Below are 16773 nucleotides of genomic sequence, written 5' to 3'. Positions count from 1 at the left end.
GTTACATGATCCATGTTTAGTTTTAAAATTAGATACGGTAATTATTTAATCAAGGAAGGAGTAGGATATGAACAAGAATTATATAACTAAAATTCTCATGTCCAGCACTGCAAAAATTAAATTAAAGATGAAGTATCTTCACAACTAGGCTACTAGAAGCAAATGACTTTGAATTAATTGCCATAGTATACATACCATAATGCAAAGCACACATCCTTCTTTCGGGTATGTATAATGCTAAACCTTAATGGTAAAGGCTACTACTCAAACTGGATTGACCTTTATTCAAGTCTCATCAGTGGGAGCCAGCAGAGAGATACCACAGTTGAAGTAATATAAATGTCATGTATCTGTATTGTATAGCTCCACATATATCTCTTCTTCAAAGAAGCTCACACCTGACTGGCTACAACCCAGGTAATCACTTCATGTTCTCTTGACCAAATGGAGGAAAATTAGCCATCCATTCACAATCACATCTTTTGATAATATAATTAAATAAAAGATGATCAAACCCTCGTGTATTCCATTATATATTCTCGAAGATTAATTAACTTCCTATAGAAATGCTATTAAAATTAATAAGATCATATCCTTTGGAAAAATAAATTGCATTTGAGTAGCGAGTACACATTTTTTTATTACCTAGTTAAGTAAAAATTGGTTAAATAGAACATTTTATAAGCACTTCAAACTGCGATGCACTTCTTTACTAAGTTATTGGCATAGATGTAAAAAATTACATTTTTTTAAATGTTTTATTCTACTTTTATATTAATGCTGGAAGCATGTAAAAACTCTTGACATCTGCAATTGACTTACTTCATATTATTCAGGAAGTTTTAAATTATATATTGATAAAATGGCTGTACTGAAAGTTTTTTCCCACTTGGTTAGACGATAAATTATATATTTAGTTTAATCTTTTATCCAAGTGTAAGCAAACAAAGTTTGAGGCTGAAGCATCTTCAGGACTGGGGCAACTCGTGGCAACGATGGACCAAGTTTTCATCACTTTCCTTAGTATCCCATAATGCATTATGGGAAGGGTCACTACCCAGACCGGTTTCGACCTTTATTGAGGCAACTTGTGTTGCCACGAGTTGCCCCAGTCCTGAAGATGCTTCAGGTGCAAACTTTGTTTGCTTACACTTCTATAAAGGACTAAACTAAATATATAATTTATAGTTTAACCAAGTGAAAAAAAAACTTCCAACATCTTTCTCTAATCCAGAATAATTCAATACTAAGGTGTGACACCTTTTGGCAACTAGCATATGGAAATATCAGTTCTGCATTGCTTCAACCTTGGTATCACCTCTGGGTCTGGCTCCCACTGACGAGACCTCAATAAAGGTCGAAAGCGGTTGGAAGCTTGGGTGATGAATGCAATGCTGTAGCCCATGAAGTTTTATGAAGTTTTAACTGATGATCGGCTGTTGCTGTCACTGAAGTCCTGGGTATGTGTGTGGTGGTGGTGGTGGGGGGGGGTAATGAATGGCAATGCTGTAGTCCATGAAGTTAAGTGAGCCACGGCTGCTGCTGTTACCCCTCAGATGACATATGAGCGGCTCTGCTTGGTGGTGGGTTTGCCAGCCATGGGTAGAGCCAATGCTGAGAGTTCTTCTTAGTGGCAGGGTGAGCCTGTTACTGAGGGGGAAAAAAGCTGAGTTTTTGGAGATTGACCTGTACTTGAACATTCAATAAAGGTCGAAACCGGTCTGGTAGTGACCCTTCCCATAATGCATAGCAGTATACATGTCCACAAGGAGATGTGCTTTGAATTATGGGATACTGAGGAAAGTGATGAGAACTTGGTCCACCTTTGCCATATGTTTCCCCAGTCCTGAAGATACTTCAGGCGCAAGCTTTGTTTGCTTACACTTGGATAAAGGATTAAACTAAATATATAAAATGGTTGTATTATATATGCTGAAAGAGGCAACAAAAAATTAGCCTCCTGCATTTTCAAAAAACCGGTCTTGGCTAACAGAATGAAAACAATTTTGCTTTATAGCTATGTATGAAGAGTATCTCTCATAAAATTTTTATGTGAAAGACTCTTGACAGTTTATAATCTTTTGCAAACTTCAGGGTGATTTTTTTATACAAGAGATGCTTTGATCAAGGTGATTTTGGGATACATATTCCATTACATGTACAAATAAAGCACATACAAATCAGACTTATTAATTTGACTTAGGAACTACAAAGTAGAGTAAAAAAATGGGGAAAATGAGCACTTGGAACATCTAAAGCAGATGGATGGCATCTTGCAAAAATTAGCTTGGAAATGCACAGAAGAAATTAAAAAAACTTACAAATATGGAAAAGATAAGAAATGCAACAATGTGGAAATATGATATGATTAATTTTAAAATCCTCTGAAATTGTGAAAATTGCATAGTTTTGCTGAATAAAAGTGGGTGCCATAATTAATAACATACCAAGAAAAATTCCACCATCTGTAAGATAGGGTGATAGAATAACTTACTATAATTAAAATCAAAACTTATACAGCTTCACCTCCCTAATGATTTTCCTTAGAATGAACCATAAGTGACATTAAGCTAAACATAACATTTACAAACAGTGTTTGAACCAATTTTAACATATGGATCAGAATGCTGAATTAGAAATAAAACAGCTGATCAAAGACTGGATGTCACAGATATGAGAGTCCTGAGAAAAAGTACGGAAGTGAAAATATGCAGTTAATGGTAGAATCATATTAAGAATGAAGATATAAGGAAAGCACCTCACACTCCTAGCATTTAGCAATGAATGAATACAGCTGATCTCTGGTGGTAGTGTATGATGCGGTGAGAACTGTCTCACAAAACTGCCATCTTGTGGTTTCCTTTCTAATTTCACCGCCAGTTTTCCCTTGGTCCATTTATTGCATACAATGGATGGCAGAATCAAATGAAGGGTGATCGCTCTTCAAATTTTGCAATTAATGCAGGTGTTCCTTAGGGCTCTGTTACTATACTCCATCCACTTCAGCTGATGATAGCACTCTCTATTCTGCTCTTATAACAAACCTTGCAGTGGTGCTCAAACATGTCAAGCTTCAAGGTCATATAAAATAAATACCCTAAACACTGATTTCCATGCCATTCTTCAATGAGGAAATAACACTGTTTAATGCTTTAGGGATCTGAATTTAATGATTTAGACCAGGGATCGGCAACCTTTTCAGACTCGCAGGCCACATCCAACTTTTATTTTTAATAATCGGGCGAGCATTTAATCAAGAGAAAATAGTGAGTGAAAAAAATACTTAAGTTATCAATTTTTATTATATCAATTTAAAAAAAAAACACAGAAATATTTAAAGTACGAGATATAAAACAAGCATGAAAATGAAACTCCGTGAAAAATTATTATCACATAAAAACAAAGCAATATAGTTTATGCATCACAATATGTGTGTCTCCGTGCTTAAGGTGACTTTTGTGATTGTTTTCCTTTAGCCAAATTATCTATATCCACTTTATAACCAGAGGTGCAAATTCGAATCGAAGCATGCAAATGTTCATCAGTCAGTCAGTTGAGAAGAAAATTTATTTTTTCTAAAACTCATGGCAGAAAATGCTTATTCGCAAATGTATGTGCTTCCAAATGCAACTATCATCTTCTTTGCAAAAACGATTCAAACTTCAAATTTTTTTGGTAAGCATAGATAAAATTTTTGGATATTTTCTAACAAAAATGCGTTCTTTAATGTTTCATTGTGTTGTAATTCCAAAACTTCCATCTGTAGCTGGTTTGGTACGTCATCAATGTCGACATTAAAAGGGTTCAGATATAATCGCATTTCGATGCCATTTTTATGAAAATCAACAAGATCTGTTGCACGGGCGATATCACAAAGTATAGGTATAAAATTATTTTTAATTTATTATTCATATTGTAAAATGTATTATTTAAATAATTCAACATACTGGCCATATGCCTTGTAAGTATGGTCAACCTTTTATGGGCAGCCAAAAATCCACTTTTGGGCCACATGTGGCCTGCAGGCCACCGACCCCTGCTTTAGACCTTTAATGCTTCCAAAACACAGCTCTGACTTTCTCCTTGCAAAAAAGACTTTAGTTTATCTCTCCTTGCCTTTTGCAACTTAGTTCCCAAGACCAACTGTATCTTCTAAGACTAAATCCTCTCATTATCAGCCTTTTTTCACACGATTACATCACTTCTATAATATCCCTGGCTTCCCATAAACTTGGCATTATTTTTCACTCAAAATGTTACCTTCCATCTGTCCAACCACTTATACTTATTACAAATGCTATGCTAACTGCAAATCTATGCAAACCGTAAAATACTGCTCCAACATTTGGGGTGGCACACCTAAATCTTCTCTGAAAGTTATATATGCTGTTCAGAAGAGGACAGTTCAGCTGACTGTCAAAATTCCTCTCACAGACTATCTTATCACTGTCTCATAGATGGTCAGTTTCCACACATTATCTCCTGTACAGATATATTATTAATATTTATCCTGATAGATAATGTGAAAATCCAGTTCATAAGACCAAATACAGAATGTCTTTAAATCAAATCAGGTGCACTCAGTAATGAAAATGGTGGGTTACACACTTGGAAATGAAATTCATTAACCATCTCAGAACTTAGAATCATCTCAGAACAACATACACATTGCCGATAGGACAATACAGACAGCTGCTACAGGAAAATGATAATGGATAGAACAATAGTGTCATATGCAAATTTATACATTTTTTGGGTTGAAGATATTACAGATTCTGCTAGACTCATTAGCTGAATGGATAGCGCCTACACTCTGCAATCAACACGCTATGGTTATGAATGTGTTTAGGTAGTAAATGATTTTCATCACCCTTGCAGTGCCATAATTCTGATTACTGGAGACAGCATCCAGACACGGCTTGAACAAATTTCATGTTTGGATGGAATTCTTTCAAGCATTGTCTCTGGATCAGAGTTTCTGATTATCTAACCCAGGGGTGGGGAACCTTTTTAGCATCAAGGGCGAAAATTGCTAATTCAAAAACTTCCATGGGCGACTGGTAAATTTTAACACTTATATATAGTATATGTAGTGTGCAATATATATCTTACCAGACGTATGACAATCATATTATATGTAATATAGCTATTTTTGGTTTTGTATATTTAATTATTTAAATTTAAATATAATAAATTTAAATCATTATAAAATTTTATTTACATGTACATACGAGTACATCAGCTTAAGGGGCGAATTGAAATAGACTCGTAGGCGAAATTTCGCTCAAGGGCGAGGGGTTCCCCACCCCTGATCTAACCCTTATTAGTGCATTCAGGGCATTACTTTTGCAGATGGAATGCAGTCAAAAAAAAAGTCTGATCACTACATGGATGAGTCAAGGAGTCCTGATGATGGTAGAAAGAATTAAATTTCAGAAACCACAGTACAAAAGGATATAAATAAGAACACAAAAGATAACAGTAACAGCAGTGCTGAAAGCTGAAAAGGACACTGCTAAGAACAAGAAATCACTAAGCCACTTGCTATAACTTTATCTGTAATATTCTGTCTGCTGTCCAGTATTATGAAAGATGAGATGAGGAGGCAGAGTGGAATAAACCAGATGATAGAGGAGTGGCAGCAGATTTAGGGAAAGTGTTCTATAAATGTTGATGAAAAGGCAGGGGAAAGTGATATGTTAGAGATAGACATGATGGGGAAATGATTTTATAGGTAAGGTGTGTGTGTGTGAGCATGAGATGTCTTTCAATAAATAATTAATAGAACGTAATAGAAAGGAATCAAAGCCAAAGCCTGAGTAGGAGTGTGTGTGTAAGAGATTTTTCTTTTGGTAAGTGGTGATAATGATAGACATTAGATGTGCTGAATGTATTGAGTGTATGCTCTGTGAATGAATTTAAAGAGAGGTAATGACACAGTAGTATCTAAGCTGAGTGGGTTGTCCATGACAACTCTTTGGGCTACCTGAAGATTTCTTTTAATAATAATAGGATGAAGCTGAAAGATTGCTTCAAGGTAAGCACAGAAAATATTCTAAATGAAACCTACAAAGAAAAAGTAGTGAATAGAGTAGATTCAAAAAAGCAGTATAAGAAAATATAGCAAAATCACCAAAAGGTTGGAAAAGTAAACCACTCCATGATCAATATTTAATGTTGATCCAGACACGGATCAATATATTACTTTAATTAAAGGACATTGAAGAGATAGTTAACATTCACTTAACGTGGCAATGGCATCAATGGAACTCCATTAGACAACGTCTGATACTTGTTACTCAAGAACAAGAAATACAAGCAAATGCAATCAAGTCAAAAGATTGAACTGATCCACAATGATTGCAAATTGCTTACACAGGCTATAAACAATGGTTGCAAAAGATATACAGTGGAGCTTATGTAGGTAATATGACTTCTCAATTCACAACCCCCCCCCCCCCAGGCACAAATACAAGCAGTTGAAAAAAGTTAATGAAAATAGAAATACATTTGGAAGATAATATACCAGAAAAGTACACCATGGGCAGTACCAAAAGTGTTTGTGAAAAATTTAGAAAGGATGACCCCTCCAGATATAATGCCATCTGAGTTCCAGAGAACAGCATTATTAGAGACATTTCACATTTTACAAAGATATCTAGTTGATTCCAAAGCTTTTGAATAAGGCCCAAATTGGAGGCATCTACCATTCAAAGATTTGATTATGTCGTTACATGCTACTCTCTGAGTGGGAAATGAGTTAATTAAATAAAGAAATAATAATAATTGTAAAGTCAAACATTATTATTTCTTTATAACAATTATAAAGAAATAATAATGAATAAAAGACTACCCATTGAACAACTACAAAGAAGAAAACATGCAGCAATGAAAGACAAGCTAAATTATAAGTTGAAATATATAAGACGATAAATCTAATAAAAATAAATAAATGAATGAACAGCCTTTTTATGCATTTATAATACTCTTCACTCTGCCAATACTCTTGATCTACTTTTAACTAGTTCTCTTTCCAGGCAGACTGTACAGGTCATATCTACTCTCGGTGATTCAGATCACAATCTTTCGCAAGACACCTCTCTCACAGAAAATGTCCTTCCTCCAACCACTCTAAACCTGTGTCCTTTGGTACCGAGAACATGCTATGTGAGACATAGCATGTTGTCGGTACGAATCTATGGAATTTCTACCATTCCTTTCTATGGTCTAATATTGATTCCATTCTTCTGACCCAAACACCTGTGTTTTGCAAGCATTGAAATTGACAAGGTTATCTGAGCCCCATCAAAGAATAGCTTGGAGGTCAGAATTTAGACTTGCAGAGATAGTTGCTCTGTGGGTTATAGTGGTTTGTTTGGTGCAAGGTTTGTCAAGTGAGAAGGAGGAATGTAGTATACATTCTTCCTTCTCTTCTTGTCGTCAGCAGAACTTTGTGGGACCACAGCATTAGTTGCATAGAAGATATGGAACCATCACACACAGACTGCATACAGTGAGAAAACTAGCAATCCAGTTGCAGAAATCATGGGACAGACTGAATGATGGAAGCTTACTTAATAGGCCAATATGTCAGACCCAGTCAAAAGCCTTGCAGATCTAGTGCAACCACTTGGGTTTCACCTAACTTTTCTATATTGTTTATACAGAGGTTTATGACATAGCCGAACAGATCCCCTGTTGAATGGCACTGGCAGTCATTTATTACTTGCGTGCTTTCAACATAGCATAGAAGTTCATGGTTAATGGTTCACTCCATTACTTTAGGGAGGACTGATGTTAGAGAGATCGGGTGGTAGTTTGATGGATCTATCATCCTTCTTGGGAATGGGGTGAAATAGGCCAATTTCCAGGGTATAGGGTGGATGCCAGTGGAATAAGAGAGCATATGATAGCACATAGAATAGAAAAGATGCCACATACAATAGGAGTCAACTCTGGTGCACGTCTTCAGGATAACTACATGAATGCCATCAGAGTGAGGGGAATTTATGGTATCTAATTTGGATAGAATTTTCTGATCACTTCCTGGAGTCAGAGGAGGCATTAAATGTAAGGTGTTTGGGATGGTTGGGGTGGGGGTGGGGGGGGGGGGCATTTACCAAAATCATCTATGCAGGCATTTGATGAAAATACTGATGCTAGGAGATTGTCTTTTTCTGTGGGTGATGGGCCAATAGACCCATGTGGGTGCAAGAGTCGTGGAAGTGGTGTTGGACAAAAGTTGCAGCCAACTGCTTTGGCCAGAGATCAAAATGTGTGACTGCTATTTGGGCATGATGCAAGTTTCTTTCTTTTGATTCTTTGGAAATCATTTTTTGATGCATTGATGATTTTTTCTTGCAGCCTGTTTCAGGCTTTGGTGTAAGTGGTGAGAGAAGGCAGAGTTCTTGAGGATGGCCAGTTGCAGCATGATTGGTTCTTCATTTGTACGACTTTGGCAAATCTTTTGGAGAATTAGAGCTTATTTAGAGGATGGAGATTAAGCATAGAATGGGGAATATCTGCTTTCATTCCGGAGAGAATTACTTTAGTGATGTGTGTGTGTGGTGGGGGAAAGAAAAGATAAGCACAAGGTTGTGGTCTGAATTACCTAAATAGATTGCAAAAGAAGACAACCTCACTGCTAGGAGTGTAGGCCATAGACTTTCAAAGACTTCCAAATGGTTGATTACAGCCAAATTAGGTCGTGATCAAGAAATTTTAAGTTGAATGCTCTCTGGCATTGTATGTCAGAGTGAGTGTAACCACAAACCACCTTGAGCCAAAAGCAGTCAAAGAGTGTGTGTATTTCAGAAAGGTCACATGAGTAGTGCTGGGAGAGTCTGAAATTGGGGTTTCTGTCAGAAAAGCAGGTGGGATTTCATAGACTGGAGGTGGAAATAGACGCTGTTGAGGATGGAGCAGAGGCTATGTATATTTGTAAACTGGATCTGAAAGCCTTTGTGGGGTTTGTTGAACGAGTAGCTCATACATATTCATTATGCTGTACTACAAGTACATGTAACAGGAATGAAATGAAAATTAATGTTTACGAAATGTATTCTTTTTTACCACTGAGGCTAAAGGTATGATATGATATTATTAGAAAGAAAAAAAAAAATTCAATAATCAAGTAAGTGCAGGGACTTGGATACAGTTTAAATACAGTCAGCCCTTAACTTACAAAGGGGTACAATTTTCGTTTTTAAAAATCCCATAGTAAGTTGAAAATCACTACAAGAACCATACAGATATATTAATAATTAACACAAGAGAATGCTAAAAGGTGTGTCTTTTTTGTTATATTTCAACTGATTTTACTTTTGATTTACAGTTAAATAATACAATGTTCAAATTATAACATAACATTATAGTATACAGTGCTCCCATATACTTACAGTAAAATAATCAGAAACACATGGAGAAAGTGTAATTCTTCAAAGTTGCTGCTTTATTTATTGGTTGATTCATTAGAGGAGGCAGGTAGAACTAGTTTATCAACATCAAATTCAGGAATTGCAACAATGTATTCTGAGGATGGTTTAGCAGATGCATAACTCATGGAAGGTTCCAGAGGGTAATGTAACCGCAAAAGTCAGCTTCTTCAAAAAATTGTACATTACATTCAATTTAATCAGTATAGTTTGCCTATTCTTTTCTGTGTAGCAAGTAGTTGCTTGCATCATTCTGTTGACTTCGCTCAATCACTCTATGCTGGGGTCTATTTCCTCAAACAACTGATTTGCCTTATTAATAGAGACAAACGCCTCTAGAAATTTTTTTCGCTGTAAACTTTTTTTTTGAGATCGTAAAGAAGAGTGAAAATATCTCTCAAAGGCAGCAACAACCTAGTCTATGAATTACTGGAGTGAGGAGATATTTGGTGAATGTGATAATGGGATAGCCATCAAAAGTACCAGTGGTCATAAGTTGAGAACTGAATGTGCTTCAAAATTTAGGGAAATTGCCACCATGAATGCTGTTAATAATATACTAATTACTTTTTATTTATTTATTAAAGGTACTGAGTCTCAATGCTTTATTATTAACTTTGATGAAACTGTTGCTTAGTTTCCTAAGAGCATCAAAATGCTGATTCAAGAGTGGCTTCATTATTTGTTTCATTTTCATCTTGTTTCTTTTTAGGGACCATTAGCTCTAACAATGTGATAAGATACTCATCAAAACAAAAGTGTTTGCATATTAAATACTTTATTTTTTTTCTCTATATAACTTTCCTATACTATCTCTAATAATTACATTAATATTCATAATAAATTAGTCTGATAGAAAAGTATGTGTTGATGTGAATTCATCATAAACCACAACAGAAGTTTGAATACCAAACATTTTACCCTTTTTCTCCCCTCACATAATGTAACATTAAAAAAAAAGAAAATAATAATAATAGACAAAAATACAATTAAAGAATATCAAACTTTACACTAGCAAGTGAGCACCTTAGAATACCTTACCACATCATGGAATTCATGATTATCAGATTCCAAACCATCACAATGGAACTAAAAAAAAAAAAAATTAAAAAAATTATAGCATCATTTTAGATTAATTAACCTAAATTTCCTTCACAAATATTTAGCATTACATAATTAAACCTTTAAACAGATCTAAAGTTGAGGTTTCAAAGCAATTTTTTTCTGGCAGAAAAAAATCATCATCATCATCAAATTCCAGATATATACCCTCAAGGGATGTACAGGATATGATAATACTACATGAAAAATTTACATCATTACTAACTTCCTATCTACAATTTTCCTCCAAATCAGCTTGTTAAATGTCAAGACTCTAATATATGGTAGAAAAAAATATCATCATCATACGTATCAAGGATTTAGGCCTAGTATGGCCTGTTCCGGCCTTATAAGTCATCGGTGAATCGTTTAAGAGGACGTCCTGTTTTTCTTTTTCCTAATGGCTTGTACTTTAAGGCTTGTTTTGGTAATCTTTCTGTTTTCATTCTTTGAACGTGTTCCATCCATTTATGTTTATATTTTTTAATTTTTTCAATTACTGGTTCTTGGTTTAATTCTTTCATAATATCTTAGTTTCTTTTGTGATCAAATAGGGTATACTTTGCAGTTTTTCTCATAAACGTCATTTCTGCTGTTGTTAATCTTTGTTTGTCTTTTTGTTTTATTGTCCAGATTTCGCTTCCATACATTAAGACCGGTAGGTCTAATGTATTGTATACTTTTAGCCTGGTTTGTTTTTGAACTAGGTTTGGTTTAAATATAGAGTTAATTACTCCTGTTATTTTTAAATATTTTGCAATTTTTATGTTTGTATCTTTTTCATTTTCATAAGTGATCATACATCCTAGGTAGTTAAATGAATTCACCTGTTCTAAGATCTTGTTATCTAATACTATTTTAGTTCTTGCTGGATCTTGTCCTTTAAAGGCCATAGTTTTTGATATTTCCATTGATATTATCATACCATAATCTTTGGATATCTCATTTAGATTTAAAATAGCTTTCTGTAAGTTATCTTCAGAATTTGTAATTATTATTTGGTCGTCTGCAAAGAGGAGTGTTTAAGTTAACTGTAGGTGAAAGTTTAATTCCTTGATGTAAATTTTTACTCCATTTTATTATTATTTCATTTAAGTAAATATTAAAAAGAGTTGCTGAGAGGGGACATCCCTGTCGGACCCCTTGGTTTATCTCTTTTATATATGATAGCTCGTGATTTAATCTTATTTGCATTTGATTATTTTCATATGTACTTGTGACAGCTTTTAGGATATTATTTGGTATTTGTCTTTCTTTTAATATGTTAAATAATATGTTTCTTTTAACTTTGTCAAATGCTTTTTCAAAGTCAATAAATGCAATATGTGTTTCTAAATTATATTCTCTTCTTTACTCTATTATTAATTTTAGGCAGAAGGCTGGGTCTATACATGATCGTCCTTTTCTAAATCCATTTTGTACCTCTAGAATAAAGTTTTCGGAATATTTCATTAGTTAGTTATTTAAGATTCTGCTATATATTTTGTAACATGAATTTAGTATACTGATACCTCTATAGTTTTTAGGGTCATCTCTATTACCTTTCTTAAAGATAGGAATCACAATTGCTTTTATCCATTCTATTGGGGGGGATACCAGTTGAGTATATTTTATTTAAAAATAATAGGAGTCTTCCTTTGAATCTTGTTCCTGTTGTTCCTGCGTATTTATATAGTTCTGAACCTAGCTTATCTTCTGCAGGTGATTTTCCTTTTCTTGTTTCTTTCAGGCTGATTTCTAATTCTTCTTCAGTTATTTCCTTTTTCATTTCGTTAATTGTTTGCCAGTTGTCTTTTTTAAAATATTTGTCTGTCCACAGTTCTGTGTAGTAATTTAGAAATTCTTCTAATTTCAATTCAGTGTTTAATTTTATGTTTTCTTTGGTATCTGCATTTAGGTGTTTCAAAATCTTATATACACTGGGTCTTATTTTATATAAATCATGTTCTAAATTAGAAACAAATTTATTCCATGATTCTCTGTGTCTTTTTCAGACTTCTCTTTTAGCTATGGCTCTTATTCTTTTATATTCTATTTCATCTTCTAATCTTTTACTGCTTAACCATTTGTGATAGGCTTCTGTTTTCTTTTTGATTATTTCTTTGATTGTATCATCCCAGATCTTCAGTTTTTTTCTTTTATTGAATTTTTTGGTCTCTCCTAATCTTTCATTTGCTGCTGCATTTAATATCGTTTTTATATTAAGCCATTCTATTTCTATTTCTTCATTTTGTTTTATTTTATCTAGATACTGGTTAATTCTTTGTTCATATAGCCATTGTACATTTGTGTCATTCAATAGTCTAGTTTTATAAACAAATGTTTCAATTTTTCTTTCTGTTCTTGTTACTTGTAGCCATTTAGGTGGTAATCTTAATTTTATTTTAACAAGGAAGTGGTTACTGCTTATTTCATATCCTCTGTGAACTCTAACATCTAGTGAAAATTTTGATGTCTTTTCATTTTATATGAAGTAATCTAATATCGATTTCCATCCTCTGGCTGCCCAAGTATATTTATGTATGTCTTTATGTTTATAGAAGGAATTCATTATTTTTATGTTATTATAAACTACAAAGTCAATCAATTTTTTACCATTTCTGTTTAGAGTGTGTTCTCCATGTATTCCTATATTATTATTAATTTTCGTGTTTCCAATTCTTGCATTTAAGTCTCCTGCTAAAATTATGTAATCATTTTTATTTATTTTATTATATATGTTTTGTAGCTGATTATAAAAATCAATATTATCCTGTTCTCTTCCTTCTTCTGGGGCATATAAACCAATTATTGTTAAATAGCCTCATATCTATTTTTATTCTAGCTTCTATTATTCTTTCCTTCCATAATTTATAATGTTTTAACTGTTTTGAAAGGGAGTTATGAATCCAAATCATGACTCCTGCTTGTGCTCTTTGATTATTTCTTTGATTGTATCATCCCAGATCTTCAGTTTTTTTCTTTTATTGAATTTTTTGGTCTTTCCTAAGCTTTCATTTGCTGCTGCATTTAGTATCATTTTTATATTAAGCCATTCTATTTCTATTTCTTCATTTTATTTTGTTTTATTTTATCTAGAAAAAAATATACACTGAAAATTTGCTCTATGACACTTATTTTCAACCTTTATCTTCCTTACCACCCAAGGCGTAATTAAAGATCAAGACCAACTAACTGGAGAAAATATTTACACATATTTTCTAAACAGAGAACAGAAAGAAAAAAAGGCTACTTCTGTCCCAATGTTTCAACCACACTGTCTTGTGCGTGCATACTTATTTGTTTTGATATACATGGATAATGCACAAAGGAAGTCATCATCATCATGCATATCAAGGATTTAGGCCTAGCATGGCCTGTTGTTTGTCTTTTTGTTTTACTGTTCAGATTTCACTTCCATACAATAGGACTGGTAGGGCTAATGTATTGTATACTTTTAGTCTGGTTTGTTTTTGAACTACGTTGTAGAGTTAATTACACCTCCCAATTTCTAGCTAACCAAAGTCAGCTACTTTGGAAAAAAAAAAAAAATATATATATATATATATATATATATATATATAGGGCATATCAAAATAATGCTTTCATCATCATAACTATATAATACTAATTTAACATAATAATTTTTTAACTAACATAATTTTTTTCCACATTAATCTGATATTTGTCAGGACTTCAATATTATCAGCTCTTAATTTCAGTCTTCTAAGACACTAACAACTGCATCAATCCATCTCAATCTTATGCATTACAAAAAACAAGAAATTATTTTCTTGTTTTTTTCTTTTATCCAAGCAGAAACAAACAAAAGTCACTATCAAGACCATAAGCAATCTTCATTGAGACCTTAACAGTTAAAGCTAGATCTGTGGAAATAAATACTGAGGGCTAAATGAATAAAGAAGCAATATTTTTCACATATAAGTAATAAAATTATGTATCACTATGTTATTAGTATACTCTGAATTGGATATAGGTGTTGATTTTTATTTCTCTCTCTCTCTCTCAATTAGAAAGTAAATTTTAATAGCCAAGACATTATATTTGTCTTTTAATCCTTTGCACAGCATAAGCAAACAAAAGTTTGTCTATAAAATATCTTCATAAATCGGCTACTTATATATGGAGGTAGATGACTTCACATCAAGGAGCCCTAGTATCCCACGATGAATAGCAGACTTCCTTTCAAACATTTACGAGGGTGGTCTGAAAAGTTCTTGGCCTCGACCATAGATGGCAACACTATCGGCAAGATTTTTTTTTTTTAAGTTGGCACGTCTATCATAAGCATCCATGTGAAATTGCAAGTCATTCTATCAACTAGTTTGTTTTATACAGCTGTCTGAAGCAAAAGTGTTGTCTGTATCCCTTGAAATGGATAAAACCGAGTACAGTGTGGTTATAAAATTCTTTGTAAAAGAAGAATTAATGCCAAAAGAAATTCACTCGAAGTTCATAAAAGTTTATAGGCACTCTTCTGTTTTTTTCGACAATTAAGAAATAGGCTGCTGAATTTAAATGTGGCCATACCAGCCTTGAAGATGATTCACGTGAAGGACGTCCAAAAATTGTAACACCACCAGAATTCATTGATCAAGTATACAATATGGTATTGGATGACTGGCGAGTCAAAGTGCACGAAATTGCCAAGACTATAGGCATTTCAAAAGAACATGTAAGATATATTCTGCATGAAGAATTGCAAATGAAAAAGCTTTGTGCAAGATGGGTGCCACACAGATCAAAAACACGCTAGCATGAAAATCTCTGAACAGTGCTTGGAGCATTTTAACAATAATAAAACTGATTTTGTGCATCAATTTATTACTATGGACGAGACTTGGATTCACCATTACACACCTCAAAACAGTGGACAGAAGCCGGTTGTTCAGTGCCAAAGAAGACAAAGTCAGTTATATCAGCAGGAAAGGTCATGGCATCGGTGTTTTGGAATGCTAAAGGCATTTTGTTTATTAATTATCTTGAAAAGGGTAAAACAATATTATTCCGATCTTTTAACCAGACTAGACGAAAAAATTTGTGAGAAAAGACACGGTTTGCAGAAAAAAAAAATCACCTTTCATCAGGACAATGCACCTGCCCACAAAGGTGTTTTGACAATAGGAAAATTAAGAGATCTGCACTATGAATTGTTGGAACATCCACCCTATTCTCCAGATTTGGCTCCCTCTGACTTCTTTCTCTTCCCCAAAGTAAAACTCTTCCTCGCTGGTCAGCGTTTTTCTTCAAATCAAGAGTTGATTGCAACTGTAGAGGGATATTTTGCAGTTCTTACTGAGAACCACTACAGGGACAGGCTAATGGTGCTGGAACATTGCTAGAATAAACGTATTAGTCTTAAGGGAGATTATGTTGAAAAATAAAAATAATTTTGAAATTATAAATTCATTTTTTCATTGTTAGGCCAAGAACGTTTCAGACCACCTCGTGTATTGCTATGCGTTATGGGATGAGTCACTATTCTTCACAATGATTTAGTTCTTGGTATCTCCATGAGTCTAGCTTCCACTGAGGAGACTTCAATAAATACTGAAAAGAAAGGAGTAATGATCCTTTCTATAATACATGGCAATATACATGTCTAAAAGGAAGTGTGCTGTGCATTATAGGATACTAGAGCAATATGATGTGAAGTCATCTGCATTGATTTAGCTCTCAGTACTTTACGTCTAGTTCTCACTACTGAGATCCTAATAAAGGTCAAACTAATTTGTGCAATGACACTTCTCATAAGGCATGACAATATACACATTTGAAAGGAAGTAAGCTATGCATTATCAATATTAAGCAAATCTGGTATGAACTAACTTTCCATCATCATCACAAGTAGCCTATTCCTGAAGATACTGTTGAGAAAACTCTTGTTTCCTTATACTTCAGTAAATAATTTTCATGTACATAATCTCTTCACTATTATAACTTACTTTGTAACCAACCAAAAAATCTCCATATACTTCTAAATCTTGATCTGCAACTGGATGTTTTAATGCTATTCTGGAATGAAATATCTATACTGGTAACTGTTCTATTCCGATTCTGTTTAAGTAACTATACCACATTAGAATAGCTTTCTTTGGTGTGTGTGTTTAATGTAATGCTCCATTTTCTCCTGCTCAAAACTATATAATAATCATTTCCTATTTCAAAATCCCATACACTCTTCTATCATAAACCTATTTCAAGATAGCCTATTCAACAATAATAAGATCAACGTGAA

General features: G+C 33.7%; 1 protein-coding gene across 3 annotated transcripts in view; it reads right to left on the bottom strand.

Annotated features, from left to right (window-relative positions):
- LOC150092574 (terminal uridylyltransferase 4-like) overlaps positions 1-16773 on the bottom strand; it is a 583753-nt gene that overhangs the window by 332538 nt on the left and 234442 nt on the right. For 2 of the 3 annotated variants that reach the window (XM_090414413.1, XM_090414412.1), the window contains exon 9: positions 10461-10523. In XM_090414413.1, the coding sequence (XP_090270539.1) occupies positions 10461-10523 (63 nt within the window). The remainder of the gene's footprint in view (positions 1-10460; positions 10524-16773) is intronic. The other variant, XM_090414414.1, reaches the window with a different exon arrangement.

Source organism: Typopeltis vanoorti, chromosome 25, assembly GCF_054136105.1.
Source record: "Typopeltis vanoorti isolate ZY-2024b chromosome 25, IOZ_Tvanoo_1.0, whole genome shotgun sequence".
NCBI classification, from domain to species: domain Eukaryota; kingdom Metazoa; phylum Arthropoda; class Arachnida; order Uropygi; family Thelyphonidae; genus Typopeltis; species Typopeltis vanoorti.
The sequence above is the reverse complement of the archived record's forward strand: the minus strand, read 5'-3'. Positions and strand labels throughout refer to the sequence as shown.